Source organism: Capricornis sumatraensis, chromosome 8 (assembly GCF_032405125.1).
Source record: "Capricornis sumatraensis isolate serow.1 chromosome 8, serow.2, whole genome shotgun sequence".
NCBI classification, from domain to species: Eukaryota; Metazoa; Chordata; class Mammalia; order Artiodactyla; family Bovidae; genus Capricornis; species Capricornis sumatraensis.
In genome coordinates this window covers 11,150,483-11,169,753 of record NC_091076.1, presented here as the reverse complement: position 1 = coordinate 11,169,753, position 19,271 = coordinate 11,150,483, and the positions used below count along the sequence as shown (strand labels likewise).

At 54.0% G+C, this 19,271-nt stretch overlaps 1 protein-coding gene and 1 long non-coding RNA gene across 3 annotated transcripts in view; one reads left to right on the top strand and one right to left on the bottom strand.

The window, feature by feature from the left end:
• Positions 1-14,862, bottom strand: part of VWCE (von Willebrand factor C and EGF domains) — a 30,441-nt gene extending 15,579 nt beyond the window's left edge. The window contains exons 1-11 of the mRNA XM_068978954.1: positions 14,753-14,862; positions 11,977-12,071; positions 11,765-11,854; positions 11,285-11,413; positions 8,898-9,014; positions 6,846-6,962; positions 5,843-5,971; positions 4,192-4,634; positions 4,016-4,109; positions 2,481-2,563; positions 771-858 (exon numbers count right to left, since the gene is read on the bottom strand). Coding sequence (XP_068835055.1) covers positions 771-858; positions 2,481-2,563; positions 4,016-4,109; positions 4,192-4,634; positions 5,843-5,971; positions 6,846-6,962; positions 8,898-9,014; positions 11,285-11,413; positions 11,765-11,854; positions 11,977-12,071; positions 14,753-14,862 — 1,495 coding nt within the window. The remainder of the gene's footprint in view (positions 1-770; positions 859-2,480; positions 2,564-4,015; positions 4,110-4,191; positions 4,635-5,842; positions 5,972-6,845; positions 6,963-8,897; positions 9,015-11,284; positions 11,414-11,764; positions 11,855-11,976; positions 12,072-14,752) is intronic.
• On the top strand, positions 14,324-19,261 carry LOC138084610 (uncharacterized). Of its 2 annotated transcripts, none has more exons than XR_011145210.1 (3): positions 14,324-14,404; positions 17,540-17,652; positions 18,786-19,261. It is a non-coding gene; the product is annotated as an uncharacterized lncRNA (long non-coding RNA). The 2 variants fall into 2 exon arrangements; XR_011145211.1 differs by lacking the exon at positions 14,324-14,404 and adding an exon at positions 15,248-15,363.
• The last annotated feature ends 10 nt before the right edge of the window (positions 19,262-19,271 follow it).

The following is a 19,271-nucleotide window of genomic DNA, read 5'->3' as shown; positions in this document are numbered from 1 at the left end:
GCACCACAGGGATTAATGAGATCAAGGGCTGGCAAGCACCCCACACAGCAGCAGCCCAGAGCCAGCAGTGACAGCCATGACGTCATTTCAGGAAAGAGAAGCCCATTTTAACAAAGAAGCAACTCATGAGTGGGGCAAGGGAGACCCCCTCCCAGCGTCGGGGCAGAGCCATGCCAAGGGTGGACCCAAACCCCTTCCTGTCAGTGTTGAACGCACCACCCCTGTCTGGGGGCAGGCCAGGCTCTGAGCCCAACCTAGCATCCAAACTGCTGTGTACACAGTAGGTGATCAATTAAAACCGGCACTTTGAGACTTCCCTGGTGGTCCGAGGGACTATACTTTCCCTGATTAAGACTTCACCTTCCAATGCACAGGGCACAGGTTCGATCCCTGGTCCCCTGGCTGGGGAATTAAGATCCCTCATGCCAGGTGGTGCCGCAAAAAAGAAAAAAAAAAAGCACCCTAAAATGCTTCACTTAATCTGAGTTTCTAGAGCAGAAATCAAAGTCCTTGCTCTCTCCTGCACTCAGTTCAGTTCAGTTCAGTAGCTCAGTCGTGTCCGACTCTTTGTGACCCTGTGGACTGCAGCACACCAGGCTTCCCTGTCCATCACCAACTCCTGGAGCTTACTCAAACTCATGTCCATAGAGTTGGTGATGCCATCTAACCATCTCATCCTCTGTGCTCACTCCCCCTCAAAAAAAACATACTCAAAATACACCCCTCCACCCCCACCTACGCTGCCGTCCTCATCCTGCAGAGTCCCTTACCTGGGATGCAAGTACAGCAGTCCGACTTCGGGGAGGCCTGGCAGGGGTCAGGGGGACACTCGGGGGAGATGCAGGACACGTTTCCAGCCTGGGGAGGTGAGAGGTGGCATGGAGAGAGGAGGATGCACCGTCAGGCCCGTCAGAACCAGCTCACTCCCTATTTCACACCACCTACAGGACTCCTCTCCCACACGAAAGTCTCCTAAAGGAAGCCATCCAAGACCTTTAAATGCCACCATGGACACAAAGGGACGCAGGCAGGGACCCAGTAGCAGGGTTTATTATGGTATTGGTTTCCAATATCCCACTTTCCAAGACGAGGGGCAGAACAGAAAGCAGAGCATGCTGCCTTCCTCACGAAAATGGACGAGCCTAGACCCCCATGGTACTGTTCCCCATGGCATCCCCCCAAGGCACTTCCCCACCATGGCACTGCCCCCCACTGATTACCCCCATGGTATCCCCCTACGGCATTCCCTCCCATGAACTGCCTCCCCATGGCATTCTTTCCCATGGCATTCCTCCAGGGGCACTGCCCCCCATGGTACTGTCCCCCATGGCACTTTCCCCTCCCATGGCACTGCCCCCATGCCATTCCCTCCTATAGCATTCGGAAGCTCTTGGAAGGATGCTAGGCAGTGAGGAAGAGGTTACTCCATGTTCCTGTGCATGTGAGTTTTGAACCAAGTCACTGATACTGGCCAGAGAATTAAAATTCAGTTTTTAAAAACTGAAGCTAAGACCAAAAAAAGGTCCCCAGTTTTGGAGTCAGCCAGACCTGAGGCCCAGGGTCTGCTCCTCCTACTCTGGGCAGAGCATATCACCTCTCTGAGCCTCTGTCTCCAGTGTTGTTGAGGATCGCGTGAGATGCGATCAGGCACAGAAGTAGTTGGTCACTACAAGAGTGTGGCACATGGGAAGGGCTCAGTAAGGGTGGTGGTAGCGGTCTACGTGCCACCCTCCCCCATTTTACATTGCAGCTCCATCATCCCTGCCAGGCTGGGGCCACTTTGAAAGACGACCAGAGGCAGTGAGGACTGGTGGGCAGAGCCTAGGCTTGGACGCAGACAGACCTTGGCTCAGATTCCAGTTCTGCCACCTGCCAGCGTCAGTCTTTGCATCTGTAGAATGGGGACAGTAGAGCCAACCCTGAAGAGCTGCCAGGAGCCGCAGGTGAGGAACTAGATGGAAAGTACCAAGCCCCCAGACTTGTGCGCACGGGGTGCTCATGAGCCAGTCTTCAGGACAGCACCTGATTGCGTCTGGCACATAGTAGGAGCTTAATAACTATTCTTGGAGGTGTGCTCTTGCCTCTTGCAAAACACTAAGAAGCTGAGTCTGGTAACGGGCCTTCTCCCTCCCCATGTGGACACCTTTATTGTGCTGGCAAATATTTTGCCTGGAGAGAAAAACAGCCTCCCTGGTAGGAAGTTTCCGAGGGAGTACCCTCCCCTTCCCTTCCCAGACAGATGGACCCTGTTTGCCTGTTGGCTCTTTTCTGCTCAGCAGAAGCCTCCCTGACCCCACAGACTACTGCCTTCCCATCCCCCATGCTTTTAACTGTGACAAGTTCCAACCCAAATCCACAGCCTAAGAGCTCTCCCTCCATTCAACTAGCTCACCTGTAACATCCCGTCTTTCCCTCTTCCTCTAAAGCCCCCAAAGGTTAAGAAAACACCCAAGAGGCTTCAGGAAGCTTGGGATGCTCACCAGACAGACACAGACGGTGCAGTTTTGGTTAGGAGGTGAAAAAACGTCCCCTTCAGCCCGGACGACGCCACTGTGAAAACAGCCTTTGAAAGACAAACAGGAGTGGAGGCATCAAACCTCTTCAAAGGAGAGGAAGCTGGAGGTCTCGTTCCTTTTTCAGGCATAACGTATCCGGAACCTTCTCTCACTGGCTTTGATGCCTCAGCAGTGGCCAGATCTAGGTACTTAGAATTGTGGGGTCCTAAGACCCCTGGAAAACCACAGGAGACACCCACTTACAGTGCCCTGGGAAGGTCCTATTCATGTCTGATAAGCCCAGAACTGTGTTGAAAGTATGGCCCTTTATTCCCATAAAGCAAGAAAGGCAGCCATACAGCCCCAGGTTCCAAACCTGGCCTGTCACCTGAGTGGCCTTGGACTTGGATGTGTCACTTAACCTCTCTGGGACTCGGTTGTCTTTTTTGTTAAATGGAAACACCACCACATGCCCCGCAGGGAACCTGGAAGGAGCCACAACCTCAGATGTAATGTAGACAGCAACTGACATTTAGGGCTTAGTACACCGTAGAGACAACAGTAAAAGATAACAATCATCGTTAAGAAAATCAGTGAGTTGCATTTTCATTGTCACCCTTAGAAAGACTTTTTCACTGCTGCTCAAAGTGCAGCAGCCTCAATATCTTATCACCAGGAGCTTCACAGAAATGTAGCAGCTCAAGCCCCTCTCTACAGCTTCTGAATGAGAATCTGCATTTTAACAAGATCCCCAGTGATTCATGTGCATGCGTGTGTGCTCATTTGCTCAGTCGTGTCTGACTCTTTGCGACCCTATGGACTGCAGCCTGCCAGGCTTCTTTGTACATGGAATTCTCCAGGCAAGAATACCAGAGTGGGTAGCCATTCCCTTCTCCAGGGGCTCTTCCTGACCCAGGGATAGAACCCAGGTGTCCCCCATTGCAGGCAGATTCTTTTACCACTCAAGCCACCCGGGAAGCCAGCAATTCCTGAGCAGGGTGAGTCTTAAAGCACTCTGCTGAAGGACTTGTTAAGATTTGAGGTCTTTATCCTAACAGCAATGAAAGCAAATTTTAAAAATTGTCAGCAGATAGTGGGAGGGAATCAGGAAAGCGATACAATTTATGAACAATTACTCTTCCTGCAGTTAGGAGGGGGATTGAGACAGGGGAGGGGACTGCAAACTGGATATGGAGAAACCTGCTGAATGAATGAATAAAGCTTAAAAAAGGATGTCCTTAAGATGAAACCTTCCCCTTGGGAACACAGATACCAGTGGTTCTCAAAGTGAGGTCCCTGGACCAATAGCATTAGCTTCACCTGGGAACTTGTGAGACATGCAAATTCCCAGGACTTATCCTATACCTGCTAAATCAGAAGCTCTCGGGGCTAGGCCCAGGGATCACCCTTCAGGTGATATATCAAAGTTAGATAACTGTCTTTCAGTTGCAGAAAGGCAGGAAAAAGGAAGTGGCAGGACCTTGCAGGAAACTCACAGCCTTCCCTGGACCAGCTCCCACCTGTACACGATGGGCAGCACCCTCCATCTCTGGAGGGAATCGGGTGGGAGCAAGCAGCTTCACACGTCACCTTTTCACAGGTCACCTCCCCATCCTAGAAGCAGAAACGGAAGTTCCAGCCACCACGAGGCCCCAGACACCAGACCAGGGAAACCCCAAGGACCTCTCACACCCACCTCACACCAGCACTGGGAACAGCCAGGCTCTGTCCAGCGACTCCCTGACTCATACGTGGCCCCTAGGTGCCAACAGGCAGAGGGTCCTGGTGCCAGCCATGTGGTCTTGGGGCCCCTGGGCAAGGGAGGGGTCACCGCCGTCTTCTCCTGGAGTTGTGCGGGAGGTCTGAGGGTTCCCAGCAGAGAGGGATGCGGCACGGGGGTGGCCACCGGGGTGGACAGCAGCGGTGTCGAGGCGGAAGGGGAGAACGTGGACAGCGCAGGCGAGGGAGGTGGTGGTCGTGTGCTCCTGACTCCAGTCGGGGGCCCTGGAGCCCCAGAAGGAGGGCTGTGCCCGGGGGAGAGGCCGGGCCGGCCTGCCTCTGGAAGCAGCAGGAGCATCTTAGGAGGGCGCTGTAGAGGCTGCAGGATGGCAGACGGGGCCAGCACAGCTTTGGGGAAAGCTGAAACAGAAACACAGAAGGGTCTGGAAGGAGGCAGCAGGGGCAAGAGGCGCGATTCGCGGGGCGTGGACTCGGGGCCACCATCACACGGCGCTGAACGTCTCTGGGTCAGTTTCTTCATCAGCAGGACGGGTCTAACGCCACCAGTTCAACCTCAGACTAATGGGGCTGCAGTGACAATCAGGAGAGAAGATTGATGAAAAAGTACCAAACAAGCAGACTGAAGTTATGAGTTGGTGATGCTGGCAGTCAGAAGCTTCGGCCACTGCAAAATCAGTCTTCTCCCTTCCCCTCCTCGCTGGCCACAGAGGAGACTCAGGATCCCTGAAGCCTTCAGGGATCCATCCCGGGAATGACCCTTCCCTACTTCTGTGTCCCAACAGGTTGGCAGTGTCTCCCCTGCTCCCCTACCCAGATGGGGCTTCCCACGAGGAGATGCTGAGGCTCAGGAGAAGGAAGAGCCCAGGGTCCTCTCTGGTCCCACCCTAGACAGGCCAGCTTACAAGATGTTGCCTCCTCCAACACACACACACACACACACACACACACACACACACTCACATACATGCTTAGAAAAGTGCACATTTTCCCTGCAGATGGACTGCCCAACAATCTGAAAGAGAGATCCGACCACCATGAGAGAGAGGAGGCAAATGTGGGGCAAAGGTAAGAGGAAAAACGGAGAATCACAAATCAGAGTGCTCCCGGGAGAAAACAGGCTGGGCAGGGAAGGGGAACCTGGGTGGCCAAGCTCAGACCAACACGGGCAGTCACACCATGGAAAACTGGCCCCGGGACTAGACAGAACGCCTTGGATATTGACACGATATTACACAGACGTTTACAGGCACGCTGTTAAAGCATGGCAGAGAACTGACCCCACACTGTCCGAAGTGTCCCGCGGAGCCCAGGTTACTGGGACTCCTACATCAAAGGCTTCTCTATCACTGATTGTTTTTCGGTGGGTTTTTTTCCCTTTACTATTTGGGGGAAAACAGTAGGGCTGGGGAAACAGTGAAAGGAAAACAAAAGAAGGCTGGGTAAAGGGGAAAGAGACAGAGAAGATGAAAGGTCGGTGGTGGAAATAACAAAGATAAACTGAAAAAAAGTTCCTGCGGAAGGAAGAGGCACCGCGTCTCCCGCGCTCAGCGAGAGCAGGGAGAGGCTGGGGGCGGGGCCTAGAGCCGGGGGCGGGGCCAGGCGCTCACCTTCACAGGACACTCGGTCAGCCCGGAGCCGGAAGCCAGGTCGGCAGGTGCACAGGAAGCTGCCCACGGTGTTGTGGCAGGAATGGTGACAGACTCTCCTCTCCAGGGGCCTCCGACACTCGTTTACATCTGAGGGAGAGCCTCGCTACCGACGGCTGCCTTGTCGGGGCTACCAAGCTATCCTTCCTCCACTTCTTAGCCCAAAAGACCGGGGAAGTCTCCCTGCCCCAGGGCGATGACGTGACTCAGATGTCTGGGAATGGGGCTGAAGTCTAGTGCTGGTCCCCTTGGAAGGTCTGTACATCCAGTAGGCATTTAATGGATGCACCAGTGACTCACACTCCAGCACTGTGCAGCAGCAATTAAGTGCTGGCTGGTGGGGATGGGCCCCCACTGGGAATCTCGGCTCCAAACCCTCCACCATCCCAGTGCTGGGCATCAGGTGCTGTGGGCCCTTCTGAAAAAAGAGTCTCAAAAAAATCACTGCACTGCTCAGGGCAGGCTTCAGGACAAACACCCAACTCTGCTAGAACAAGGTCTTTTTTCAGGCCCATGGGACCCCACCTTCAACCCATGAGCCAAGCTCAAGCCAAACATGCCAATCCCTTTCTGGAAATTTCTGCTAATGGGCTGAGAAAACAGGGGTCTCCTTCTAAACCAGAGCAGCCAAGACATAACGTGCTTTATTTACCAAGGGGAGCAAAGGCAGCCAAGAAAATGGGTGAGCAGAGAGGAATCCTTGGGGTGTATCTGGGAGAGGGTGGAAGAGGAACATAACAGGATGAAAGTGGCATGTGGCCAGGAAAAGTCCAAGACAGGGTCTTCCATCAGGAGCCACGCCAACCCCAGGGCAAGGCAGGCTCTGAGCAAAGGCTCAAGCGATTGCAGGCTCCAGGGAACCAAGGAGGTCCAGCCTGTTGACCTTTCCCTGTCCCTGGGCTCACCCTGTCAGTCTTCCTGATTGGCAACCTAAATATGAAGACAGCAGGGTCCCTGCCCTTACCTACACAGGAGTGCCGGTTGCCATGGAGATGGAAGCCAGTTCTACAGGAACACCTGTAGCTGCCAATGCTGTTTTTACATCTCTGCTGGCAGGGGGTCCCAAGGCATTCATCAGTGTCTGGAAGGGAACAGGACATGGCTGGAGCTCATTTCCCTGTGGGGTTTTGGAAACATACAGTCCTCTCTACCTACCTCTCTCATCACCATCTCCTACCAGACTCTTAACCCCTCTCCTTCTCAAAACCCACATCCAGTCTATCAACTCCTAAGTTCTCCGTGGACCAGCCCACTTCTCTCCATCCTCACTGCCATATCCTAGCCCAGGGCACCTTTGTCTCTGGTCTGGAGGATAACAAGTGTTGTGTGTCTCTCTGCCTCCCCCTGTGCTCCTCCCAAGCTACCCTCTACACAGCCTCTAGGAAGTTCTGACAAAGAGTGCCTCTGATCAGGCTACTTTCTGCTTAAAATCTCTCCAAGGCTCCCACAAGTACTAATGCTACACCATAGCTCACAAGCCCAGGGCTGCCTTTCCAAGCTCCCTCCTTCCCCCTCACCTTTACTTTGGCCTAAATTCTGGCCATTTTCCAAATGCACCATGCTCTTGTGGCCCTCCTCCTTTACACATGTTCTCCTATCTGCTTAGAATGTTTTCTCATCTTGTCTGGCTGGAAAACTCCTACTCATACCTCAAAACCCAGCTTCTATACCACCTCCTCTGTCAAAGTCTCTCCAAGCCACCCCTTCAATTTTGTTTGAAATTAGAAAAAAACTGAAAATAATCTGTATATTCATCAATAAGAGAAGAGTTAGTAAACTGTGAGATACTTGCACTGCGGAGCACTAGGCATCAGTTGACAAGGATAAAGCAGATCTGTTGACCCTGATGTGGAAATATCTTCAAGATGGACTGTTGAGGGGGAAAAAGCTGATGGAGGAATGACTGGGTTCAGATCTCAACTCTAATATGATCTTGACCAAACTAATTTCTTTAAACCTCACTATTTCTACCAGGAAAATGGAAATAAAACAGTACCAACTCCATAGGACAATTCTGAGGATGAAATGAGAAAATGTGTGTTAAGTACTTAATGTGGTGCCTGGAACACAGGAGTTGAATAACTATTAACTCCCTGCATCTCTTATCCTTCTATCTCTATAAGGGCACATGTGTGTCTGTTCATGTACTGGGGAGAGGCAGGCAGGGCACTCATCAGTGCTATTCAACTGCATTCTCTCCAAATTCATGTATGGAAGCCCTAACCCTCAATGTGATGGTATTAGGAGGTGGGGGTCTTTGGGAGGTAGATGAGGTCTTGAAGGTGGGGCCCTCATGATGGGATTAGTGCCCTTAGAAGAAGAGCCATGAGGACCTCACTGAAGAACCTCACTGTTCTTCCTCTTCCATCAGGCGGGGCGCTGGAGGGCAGAATGCTTTCTACTGGCTGTGTGTCTCCAGAGCCCGGCCCAGCACAGGGGCAGGTGGTGACTCTATCACAGCATGGCCTTGCACATGACACACCCCCATGTGTCACAGCCCTGTCCCCTCAGCCCTCCCTCGTCTCAGTGGCCTCCTCGCTCTGCTTAGTCTGCTCCGCCTGCCCCTGGCCCTTCCCCCTGCCTCTCCCTCCCCTACCCCCAACCCTGCAACGATGGCAGCAGCAGTTTCTACTGAGTCGTGGTCCAGGGCAAAGGCCTTAGTGTCAGACATGCAACCTGACTCCCCCTCCTCCTGCTGTCGGAATGGCTTGGGCAAGCCTCATCCATAAAGTGAGGATGAGAGCACCATCTCCTGGAACTTCCCTGTCAGTCCAGTGGTTAAGACTTCACGTTCCCTGCTCGGGGAACTAAAGTCCCACATGCCAAGAGATGCAGGCAAAAAAAAAAAAAAAAAAACAGAGAGAGCAGCATCTCGCTTAGAGGACCGTGGTGAAGGTGACATGCAGTCATGCCTGGAAAGCACAGGCTGGACCTGGCAGGGGCTCGAGGTCCACATCAGAGCCTAAAAGCTGTGGCGACAGCATGCAGCCTCACCACCCCTCCCAGAGCCGCTCACCTTGGCAGCTGTGGCGGTCCGCAGACAGCTGCATGCCCGGCCCACACTCGCACACGAACCCGCCTTCCGTGTTCACGCAGTGGCCCTCGCAAGAGGAGCTTAAACATTCATCAATGTCTGGGGAGAGAGGAAACACTCTTGCATAGCTCACTCTGAACATGTTTTGTTTGTGGGGAGGGACTTCATCCCACAAGGACCCTGAGCCCACATGGGGCATGCCCCACTGCCACCCCAGGAAGAAAGAAGACACTAGGTAAATCTTCTGGTTTTAGGGGACCCCAGTCCAAGAAAGAAGAGGCCACAGGGCCAGGCCTCTTCTGACCCCCATAGAACAGATGACGGGAGAGACTGGTTGAAACAGAACCATTTCCAACAGTTCCACCTGCAAGGCAACCCCAAAAAGGCCAGGGGAATGGGCAGGAAGGTTGATTAAATTCCCTTCGGTTCTTGTGGAGCACCGCTGGCATGCAGTGGACCTGGAAGGGATCTGTCGAGGACACAAATGTGACTAAGACACAGGGCTGGCTCTCCAGACGGTTGCAGCCTGAGAACACAGGAGTCATGACGCACACCCACGAGAGGCCAGTGTGGGGCAGGGGTTATGTATGTGCCCCACCAGGGGCCGTCCCGCACAGCAGGTGTGTGATGGAGGAGACATGGGCTGAGAGGACCAGGTGGCATCAAGAAGGGAGCTGTCGAGTGGAGCTTCCAGGAAGCACTGGGAACAAAGTGGAGGACTTGGGGGTGGGGGGCAGTCTGGTGGGAGGCTGAGTTGGAGAGGTGGTGGGTTAAGGTTCAGCTGTGGGGCACAAAGGAGCCCCCAGGCTTCTGTCCAGGGGGAGCCAATAGTGCTTTAGGGAAGTTCAAGCCTGGCGGGGAAGGGGGCTGAGAGACAGAACCACTCCCCCCAACACCCAGCTTCAAAGCATCCCTTCCTATCTCAGAACCATGGAGACCTACGAGGTCAGCTCCTCCCACTCCAATCTGCCCACCTGAGTCTCCCTTCCACCCCTGGTCCCCATGCCTACTGGTCCCCTCCATTCTCCTTTCTTGCTCTTCCCACAGCAGGCAACTTTGGGACTATGCCCACTTCCTCTAAGACATCCCCCCTGACTCCCCCTATCCCACCCCTGTGACTCCCCTGCCCTGCACTTGCTTTGACATTGGTCTCTGGCTTTTCCTTAGTCCAGTTTGCCTCTGCAGGGAGAAATGTGTCTGGAAAGTACTTCAACCTTCCGAAAAAGGCGGGGAAGGGGTTGGGGGAGGAATAAGCACCAAAACTCCTTCATGGGACCTTTGACCCAATAGTCTTCCTTCTGGAAATAATCAGAGAGGCCGACTAGAAGCCACTTTACTGCAGCATTACTCATAGCAGCCAAACATTGCAGACAAGCTAAGGATGGAGAGCACAGAAGTAGGTACTTAGATTACAGAAGCCACATCTGCAGCCATTAAAAGTGATGTTGTAAGGACTACTAATATTTCCTGCTCACAGAACAAAGTGAGAAAAACAACGAACGAAAGTGATAGATAAGGTATGATCCCAATTTTATAAAACAGACAGAGAGGCATGCCTGACACACAGTCCCACACACACAAGTACACATACAGACCCAGGGGACGAGGGCAGGAAAAGAAAATAACTTCATTTTAGTAACAAATATCTCTGGGTAGGAACTTCTGGGACATGTTTATTTTCACCTTTATACCCTTCTTTTACTTTCCAAATGTTCCAAAGTAAGTTATTTTTTATTTTTATATTCAGGGGAAGAAATGTTTATTTTCACAAAATGTTAAAAAGGCACAAGGGTCTGGGTGGGGGTGGCTTGCAAGCTCTCTGGAAAGACAAGTAAGAAGCTGGTCACAGTAGCATCTATGGGGAAGGTAACAGACTTGGCCTATAGGAAATTTTTTGAATCATGAACAAATAATACTTTTACAAAATAACTATTGAGTTTATCCTGCCTCATCGTTCAAACGTCACATTCTCGAGGGAGTCTTTTCCGGTCCAGCCCACCTCCAGCCCCAGTTCCCTGTGCCCCTGTGGGCCCGGCACTGTCCACTCCTCCAGTAGTGGTCCCATTAGGTGGGACTGTCACTGTCCTTACTCACCTCCCTGCACTATATCTTGAAGCAACATATGAGCAGAGACCGCCCGCATAACCCCAACCACAGGTCAGTTCCTGGTCCCTAAGACACGTTTGATAGGTATTTGTGGAATAGCCAAAGGGGCAGATTCCTTGTCAGCTGCCCACGTGCCCACTTGCAGACTTCAGAGCTACTCCCAGCTCAGCTTCACTCCAGCATATCCCAGGAGACTGGCCTCGGATGACAGGGAGGAGACCCCTTTCCCACCTGCCTCTCCCTGCTGCTCCCAGGCCTCTCACCAGTACACCTGATGCCAACCGCTGTCTCGGTCATGGAGAACCCCACGGGGCACACTCGGGCCACCTCCTGACAGCCGCCGTGGTTACAGGTGAGATCACAGCCGTATTCCCCGCAGGGTCCATGGGCTTCTGAAACAATTACTACACCTGTGAGCATGCACCATGCTGCAGTCCCAGCCGCCCCGCCTCCACCGCTCCCCCTCCCCCCCACCCAGTTTCTCCTAAATTCTGTAGGGAAGGGGGCCCTGGAAGCAAACAGGACTGAGTTTAAATGCAGCTCTGCCACTTACTGGCCATGTAACCTTGGGCGAGCCACTAGCTTTTGCACCTCAGTTTTCTCATCTATAAAATGGGAATGAGAATGCCTACCTCATAGGGTTGTTTGAAAATGATGCGCTAGGGCACAACTGCCCAGTGCCCGGCACAGTCTCAGTGTAAACAGAGCTCTTCCCATCAGCCAGGGCCCGCGCCCCCAGTTACCTGGGCAGGTGGGCCCTTGCTCTCCGTCCTGGCAGGAGCAGACATTGGGAGCGATGCAGATGCCACTCCCACAGCCAAAGGAGCAGAGGGCTGAGAGGAGAAACACAGGTGAGGGAGTCGGGGCTGGAGCCCCCCAGTCTGCCCCTCAGGCCAGCCCAGGGAAGGCGCACCCTGCTGTGGAGGACGTTTGGGGCATAGGGACAGGCACTTACGAAGGGTGCAGTGCCCACTGCCCATGGAGGGCGCCCAGCCAGGGCAGCAGCCACTCCCGAATCCCGAGAGGCAGACGTGGGGGCCCAGCCGGCGTCTGCAAGAGAGGAGAGAGTACCTTCCATGTTCTGTCCTGGGGGTCGGGGTAAGATTCATCTCCTGGGCAGTGAAAGCCTCCCAGCCAGTCAGTAAGTCAGTCAACCAACACTTCTGGAAACCCCCACCTCCACCCCCAATGGACAATGAGAAGTTTCCAAAGAAAAATGACCCAGACGGTCTGTCCCTCCTGGAGGCAGGACAAAGACAAAGTTGTAAGAGAACAGACACTAGCTGCCTGTATATGCCTGTCATGTGGACACTTGCTCTGAGAGCAAGGCGGGCCCTCAGAGCTGAGAAGGGAAGACTGCAATGGATGAAGAACCCCAGGGACAACAGCCTCAGGGCCTTTGCACTTGCAGTTTCCCCTATCAGGAGGGTTCTTCCCCAAACATACACACACACAGAGCACCCCCTTTCCGGTAAAAGTCTCTCTGCTCAAGTCTCCTCAGAGAGGCCCTACTTGTGCACCCTTATCTCACTTTATTCTGCTTCATAACACTTACTTCCTGGGACAGTGAATTATTGGGCTGGACAAAAAGTTTGTTCCCTAACATCTTAAAGTTTTTTGCCAACCCAATACTCCCTAGTTTATTGACGTACTCACTCCCCGGCTCCCCTACCATACCCTGAGGACAGGGGCTTCATCTTCTTGCTCAACTCCACACCAAGGGCAGCATCTGGCACATAGTAGGTGCTTAATCAATGGCAGTTGAGGGCAAGGTTGAGAAGGGATAACAAAAGAAGAGGGGGGAGATGGTGAAATGTCATTCCCCAGGTGACATCTCTGGGAAGGGAGAAAGGGCGCCGCTGAGCTGCCCAAGGGAGTGAAGGGGAACCCAGTGTACCCAAGGCTGGGTGAGGCGAGGCAGTCCAGCCATGAACAAGCCATTTTCTTCACCTTCAAGGGGCAGACAAGGAACCATGTATAACAAGTGCCACAATGTTACAGGCTAGGGAGCCCCAGGGAGCACAGGAGTGGTTTCCTCAACTGAGGCTGGAGAGAGAATGGGGGCAGCCGGTGAGAGTGGAGGAATGTTCCAGGCAGGAGCGGCATGTGCATGGGCCTGGAAGGGGTCAGAGATGATGACAAGAACTGGTTCTGGGCTGGGCAGAGGATGATGAAGCCCAGCCTAGTTTGAACTTGGAATCCTAGTCCAACAGGACAGGGACAAGAAATCTCCCCCAACAGTGTTTTGCCCGAGACTGAAGACTGGTGGGAATATCCTGCCAGTCGGGCAGTCTACGGGCTTCCCTGGTGGCTTGGGGAGAAAGAATCCACCTGCCAGGACAGGAGACGCGGGCTCGATCCCTGGGTCAGGAAGATTCCCTGGAGAAGGAAATGGCACCCCACTCCAGTATTCTTGCCTGGAAAATCCCATGGACAGAGGAGCCTGGACGGTTCCTCTGGGGCCTTTGGGACCCCAAAGAGCTGGACACGACTTAGGGACTAAACAACAGCAATAGGCAGTCTACAGAGCATCCATGATGCGCGGCAGACACTGGGGACATGGATGGAAAGACAGTCAGTCTGGTCTTCTGGAGAATAATCAGTGTCAAAAGTGACAAGTATTCTGGAAGGGGAAACTCTGGGCACAGGGTAAAACAGAAACATCTGCAGAAAACTGTCCCTGGAGCCTCCAAAAGTTTTTTCCCTCTCTGAAGTCATTGCACAGAAGGGGCCCTGGAAGGGGGTGGGGGGTGCGGCAAGGATGTCTCACCCGCTGCCCTCGCGGGAGCGAATATGGCAGCAGCCTGAGAAGGAGGCTCTTCAGATGGGGCTCTCAAAGGGACAGGGGGGCCACCAGAGCGGCGGATGGAAGGATGCCCGGGAGGCCACTGGAGCCTCATCCTCAGGTGGGCAGGGAAAGAGCGCCCCCAAGGGGCCGAGGGCGGGCGGTGACGGGGACACAGGTGGCAGGCAGCAGGGCTCTGACACGCCGGCGGAGCGGGGCGGGTCTGAGCAGGAACTGGCGGTGGCTGCGGAACACACGTGCGAGTTGCGAGCCTGGCGGGGCCGTCCCCCTGCGCGCCCCCCGCCCTCGAGGCCGTGGCCGCGGGCCAGGCCGCCCGCTGACACCGTGTTCCCTCGCTTTGAGCATCACGCACACACGCGCTCCGCCCGCGGCGACCCGGCCCTCCCAGGAGGAGACACGAGGGGAGGGAGACATCAATCGGGAAAGAGCCAAGGGACAGACACCCCACCCCCGCCCGCGTGCACACACTGGCAGAAACCGAAACATAACCTAGAGAGACCGCGGCGGTTCCAAGGTCCACGGCGGGCACGGAGCCTGGACGCAGGCAAAGCCCCCCACTGCCTAGGCAGAGCCACGGGTACGTTTGGGAGCGAAAAGCGCGCCAGTCCTAAGACCAGCTGGAATGTCCCCGGCCCCCTGGCCAGGGATCCGCGCTCCACGGTACTCAGAAGGGCTCACCTAGCGTCAGGGTCTCCGGTCCCCCCGCCAGATCCCAGTCAGGACAGCCCCGGTCAGGGGCGCAGGACGACCACCCGCCCGGACCACAAGCTGCTGTCCCTTTGTCCTGACCTCCCAGGCTCGCCCGCGCCGACAGTGCCCCGGGCGGGTGCCCGGACCCGCGGCTCCGGGACGCCCCTCCGCGCCTCGGGGCTCCGCGCCGGTAGCGCTCCGGCGAAGGCGCAGAGGAGGGGTGCGGGGCGCTTACCTCTCGGGCCCGAAGTGCCCCGGCGTCTTCCTCCCGGTGTAGCCGCGGGCCGGGGTGCCCGGCAGCAGGAGCGCGACGCAGGCGGCCCGGAGGAGCAGTCCGGCCCACATGGCCGGCGGCGGCGGGTCCCCCCGGCTCGGCTGGGCTCCGGCGCCGCGCGCGGGGGAGGGGGCTGCGGGCCCTCGCCCCTCCTCCTGGCGCCGCGGGGAGCGAACCAGCGAGCCCCGAGCTGGCACGCGGAGCCGAGCAGGGGGGCTGGGGACGCCGAGAGGAGGCGCCGGGGGCCGCGAGGGGACGCGGCGAACCGCTGGGGGTCTCTCGCACCTCGAAACGAAACACACAAAAGGCAGCGGCGCCCGCCGGCCCGCCGGTGGCCTCCCGGGGAGGCGCGGAGCCCGGGGCGGGGGCAAAGATCAGGGACCCCTGGGGGCGGGGTTTCGTCCTCGGCCCACACCCCCTGCCCGGGTTTGGGAGTCGGCTTCCTGCGAAGGGCTGTGGGCGTGAGACGGAGGCCCAGGGAGGAAAGAGACTCCGGGAACAAGGCTGGAGGCTGCGCGCCCCAGGAACTGCTGGTCGCGATGGAGCCCGAGATACCTGTGTTGTACGAGAAGGTGGGATGCTGGGCCCTTTCGCTGCTGGGCACTTCTAGGCTAGCCCCCAGCCTACCAGCAGGTTTGCACCCTAACCCTCCCTGGGTGCGCCGGTCAGTGGGCTCCCTTGCTCCCTGACTGGGGGCTCTAGCGGCTCTTGAACCCACAGACTCCCCTTGTCCCCTTCAGCAGCTGCCCCAGGCCAGTCGAGAGATGGTAGGCAGGAGGGTGGTGAGCAGGTGGTGGACGTAAGTCAGAATCATCCAGCTGGGAGGAAGCTGAAAGGCTGACTAAATTCTACCTTCAGCTTTGGGCAGGAACCTCCCCTCACCACCCAGACCCAATCGGTCCAGCTTTTACTTAAACACTTGCGGGGATGAAGGTCTCACTACCTATCAGAGGGCAACCCAGTCCAATTTTGAGTGACTCCCATTTGTTGGGAAGTGTTTTTCCTTCCCAGCTAAATAACTCCCGTGCCTTTGGTTCTGCCTGTGCAGTCGCCCTTCCACTGGCGACCTCAGCCTGTCACTAAGGTCCTTAACATTGGTGGCCACAAATGAACACGGTGCCAACAGTGGTCTGGATTCTTGCCTCCTCCCTTCCAGATGCCATACTTCTATTAACACAGCCTGATATTACTTGGCCTTTTTGACAACCCAATGAAGCTGTCAGTTCCTTACATAAGATTTACAGTAAAGGGAAGCCTCCGGTGCTATTTGTTGTCATGTCTTTTTGTTGTTATTGAACACAAACTGCTAAGCCGATCTTACCTGAACCTGTGTGGCTGAGTTTTTGCAGATGTTCAATTCAGGGTGGTTACCTCACCCTGCTGGAGAAGGAAATGGCAACCCGGTCCAGTATTCCTACCTGGGAAATCCCGTGGACAGCGGAGCCAGGCTACAGTCCATGGAGTCGAGAAGAGTTGGACATGACTTAGTGACTAAATAAGCTCATCCTGTTAGTTTGACCCATCTAAGCAACACGTTTTCAGCTGATAGGTTGCCAAAATACTCTGTATTGGAAATGAATGCTACTTCCATATTTATGTCCATTCTGAGTCCTGAGGACCCTCAGAGTCTTAGGGCATCTTTCCTTTATGTTAAACATCCAAAGGTGCACTTCCCCCTCTGCCGTTCAGACTGCATCCCTCACGACCACTCACAAAGTGCTTCGATGCTCACTGTCAGTGGGCACATAGTCAGAAATCTAGCCCTGATATCATTCTTTAAAAAATATTTATTTGGCTGCGCTGTGTCCTAGTTGTGGAGTGTGGGATCTAGTTCCCTGACCGGGGATGGAACCTGGGCTCCCTACTTTGGGGATATGGAGTCTTAGCCACTGGACCACCAGGGGAATCCCATAGCCCTGAATTATTAAATAGGGATAAACAGAAAACTCTTCCTTCATTCGAGCCTGCAAAATCTATCACACCACCGTCCTTATCATTCCTATCTAGACCGCCATCAGTGTCAAACAGGTGCTCTGTGTTCCTGGATCTAGAAGCTACCCACAGATTCTCAACACATTTGCACAGGACAGTTTTTTCTTTACACACCTGTCACCCTTCATGCCATCTTCTCCCATGCTCCAGCACACCTCAGCTACCTCCTTTCTGAACTTGACTACTTTATGGAGTTCCAGCCCCTCCATCTCACCCTGTAAGTCTGGCAGACTTGGGTCAGTGGGCAGCCGCAATGACCGAGATATAACTTTGTGTATAAAGAAAATCCTTACCTACCCTCGACAGAAGCCCAGGATATTTAAATCTGTAAATTCCTACCAGTGAATTTTGAAAGAAACGACTTTCTAAATAGCCCCTGACCTTTCTTTCATTTCCTGTTTCTTTGACCTTATGGCACTCACCTTGCTCGTCATACCAAGTTCACCTCTTCAGTTTGGTTTTCACTATTTTCTGTTTGTTTTGTGTTTTGGTTTGTGTGACCTCGAGGCGTCTCAAACTTTGGACCCGGAGAGCTGCTCACTTAAAATCATTCATCCTCAAGGACGAGTTTGGGCCCATATGGTTCCTCAATATTTCCTCCCCGGTTCTGTGGCTTGTGGCTGCTCAGTAACAAAAGGGACCCTCCACCGAGGGTGGAGGATTCAAGTTGTTGTTGGCTGTAGAAAGGAGGCCTCTGGCTTGTGACCCTTCCAAATGGTCATGTGATGAGTCAGTGTTTCTATTATTCTCCCAAAGGTCCGTTCGTGCAGAGGCCGGGAGTGAGGCGAGCTCATCAGCGCCTACATGGAGAGGAGCCATTCCAGCTGGCTGCAGCAAAGCTCCAAAGGCAACCTTTCACCCCGGGAGAGGTGATTAATGGTTTTAAGAGGGGATGTGGGAGTGTGGCAGCAGGATGTCAGTTTCCAAAGGATTGCTGGAATTCAATCCAGAGTGAATATACCCAAGATTGTAGGAAACAAAAAGCTGCATGCACTCTGGTTTCCAAAGTGAAGACTGAAGCCACTGGTAGTAACCTTCTCCTGAACATGGCAGGTCTCCGCAGCTGCAGGTCAAACCACTGAGAAGCACCAGAATAATAACCCTGCCACATTCTGTTTTTCTCCCATCTAGGATTAAATTTTTTAAATAATCACAATCTGGAGGCCTTTGCTTGCCTGCCTCATTAAAGCTGGTCTCTGGCATGGGGGCAGGCCTTTTCAATTCAAACCATGACTTGAAGAATTCAAATCACAGTGTTGAGTTTCAAGTTCAAACTGTGGTTTTTGAGAGATGATTATTTTTTCCCTTAAGACCCTTATCCTCCACCCTCAGAAACCCCAGGAGAGTAAGGGGAAAAGAACAGTAATGAAACTCAAGGAATGCCTCCAGGGAAGGAAACTTAATCCCAAAGACCCCCAAAGCAGAGATGCTTCCTTGCTCTTTTCCTTTTAAGCTAGAATCTCCCCCAAACCACAGTTTGAACTTGAAACCACAATTTTCCTGACACTGTATCAAAGGCTGGTCTTAAAGGAGCCAGCCAATATGCCTGGGATCAACCTCGCTCCACTGCTGGGACAGAGCAGCCTTTATTCCCACTGGATCACTGGTGGAAACGTGGGCCCGGACACTCTGACCCACTGAGCTGAAAGAAGACCGGCTCTGTTTGCTGAACAGAAGGGTGAACCCCAAATGTGCCCTACTCCTGTATTTTCAAACCTAAGGCACCAAAGGTTTACTCAATGAAACCAGAGGAAATAAAATCTGAATCCAAAGGGCATGTGGCAACAGGAAGCTGGGAGGAGTGTGAGGAGCAGTGCCTAGGGGGCTAACTGGCTGAATGCTGCACATACAGCTGGCTGTAAAATGACGTCAGGAGAGGCAGCCCAAGCAGCATTACTAACAGAGGCCACTGGGAATAGAAGGATGACTGGAGTCAAAGGCAACCCAAGACAGCTGAATTTCAGAAACCTGACTCCCTTCATCCCTGGGATCCCACCAACAGTGATCATATGACAAAGGAGAGGTACAGCGGACACTTCTCTACCTGAAAGGAATGTTCCAGCAGCCAGGAAAAGGGGCCGCTGCAATGGCTGTGAAGGACAGAATGGCGCTTGCAGTACCCTGAGCACAGAGCGTCTGGGATGCTGGAGAGCCAAGCAGGAAAAGAAGAGCAGAAACAAATGAATCTTTCTTCTTAGACTCTACTTTATTTGGTAAAACTCAGAAACTAACCACCAATTCACGGCCCCCCACCTCCTTTCCTCTGAAGAAGGCAGTTCCCCAGAGACAAAAAGGCTGTGGCTTGGAAATCATCCACCATCTGCAGGTCTTACCCTCAGGCAGCCCATGGCCTGGTGGTCAGCCCTCCAGACCCAAAGCCCTCAGAGGCAACAGAAGAAAGTGAAGGAAGCTCTCACCTCAAAGACAACGAACCCCTCCCACCCCACCTCCCCCCTACCCACAACCCTCCCCAACCCCAAACCTAAAT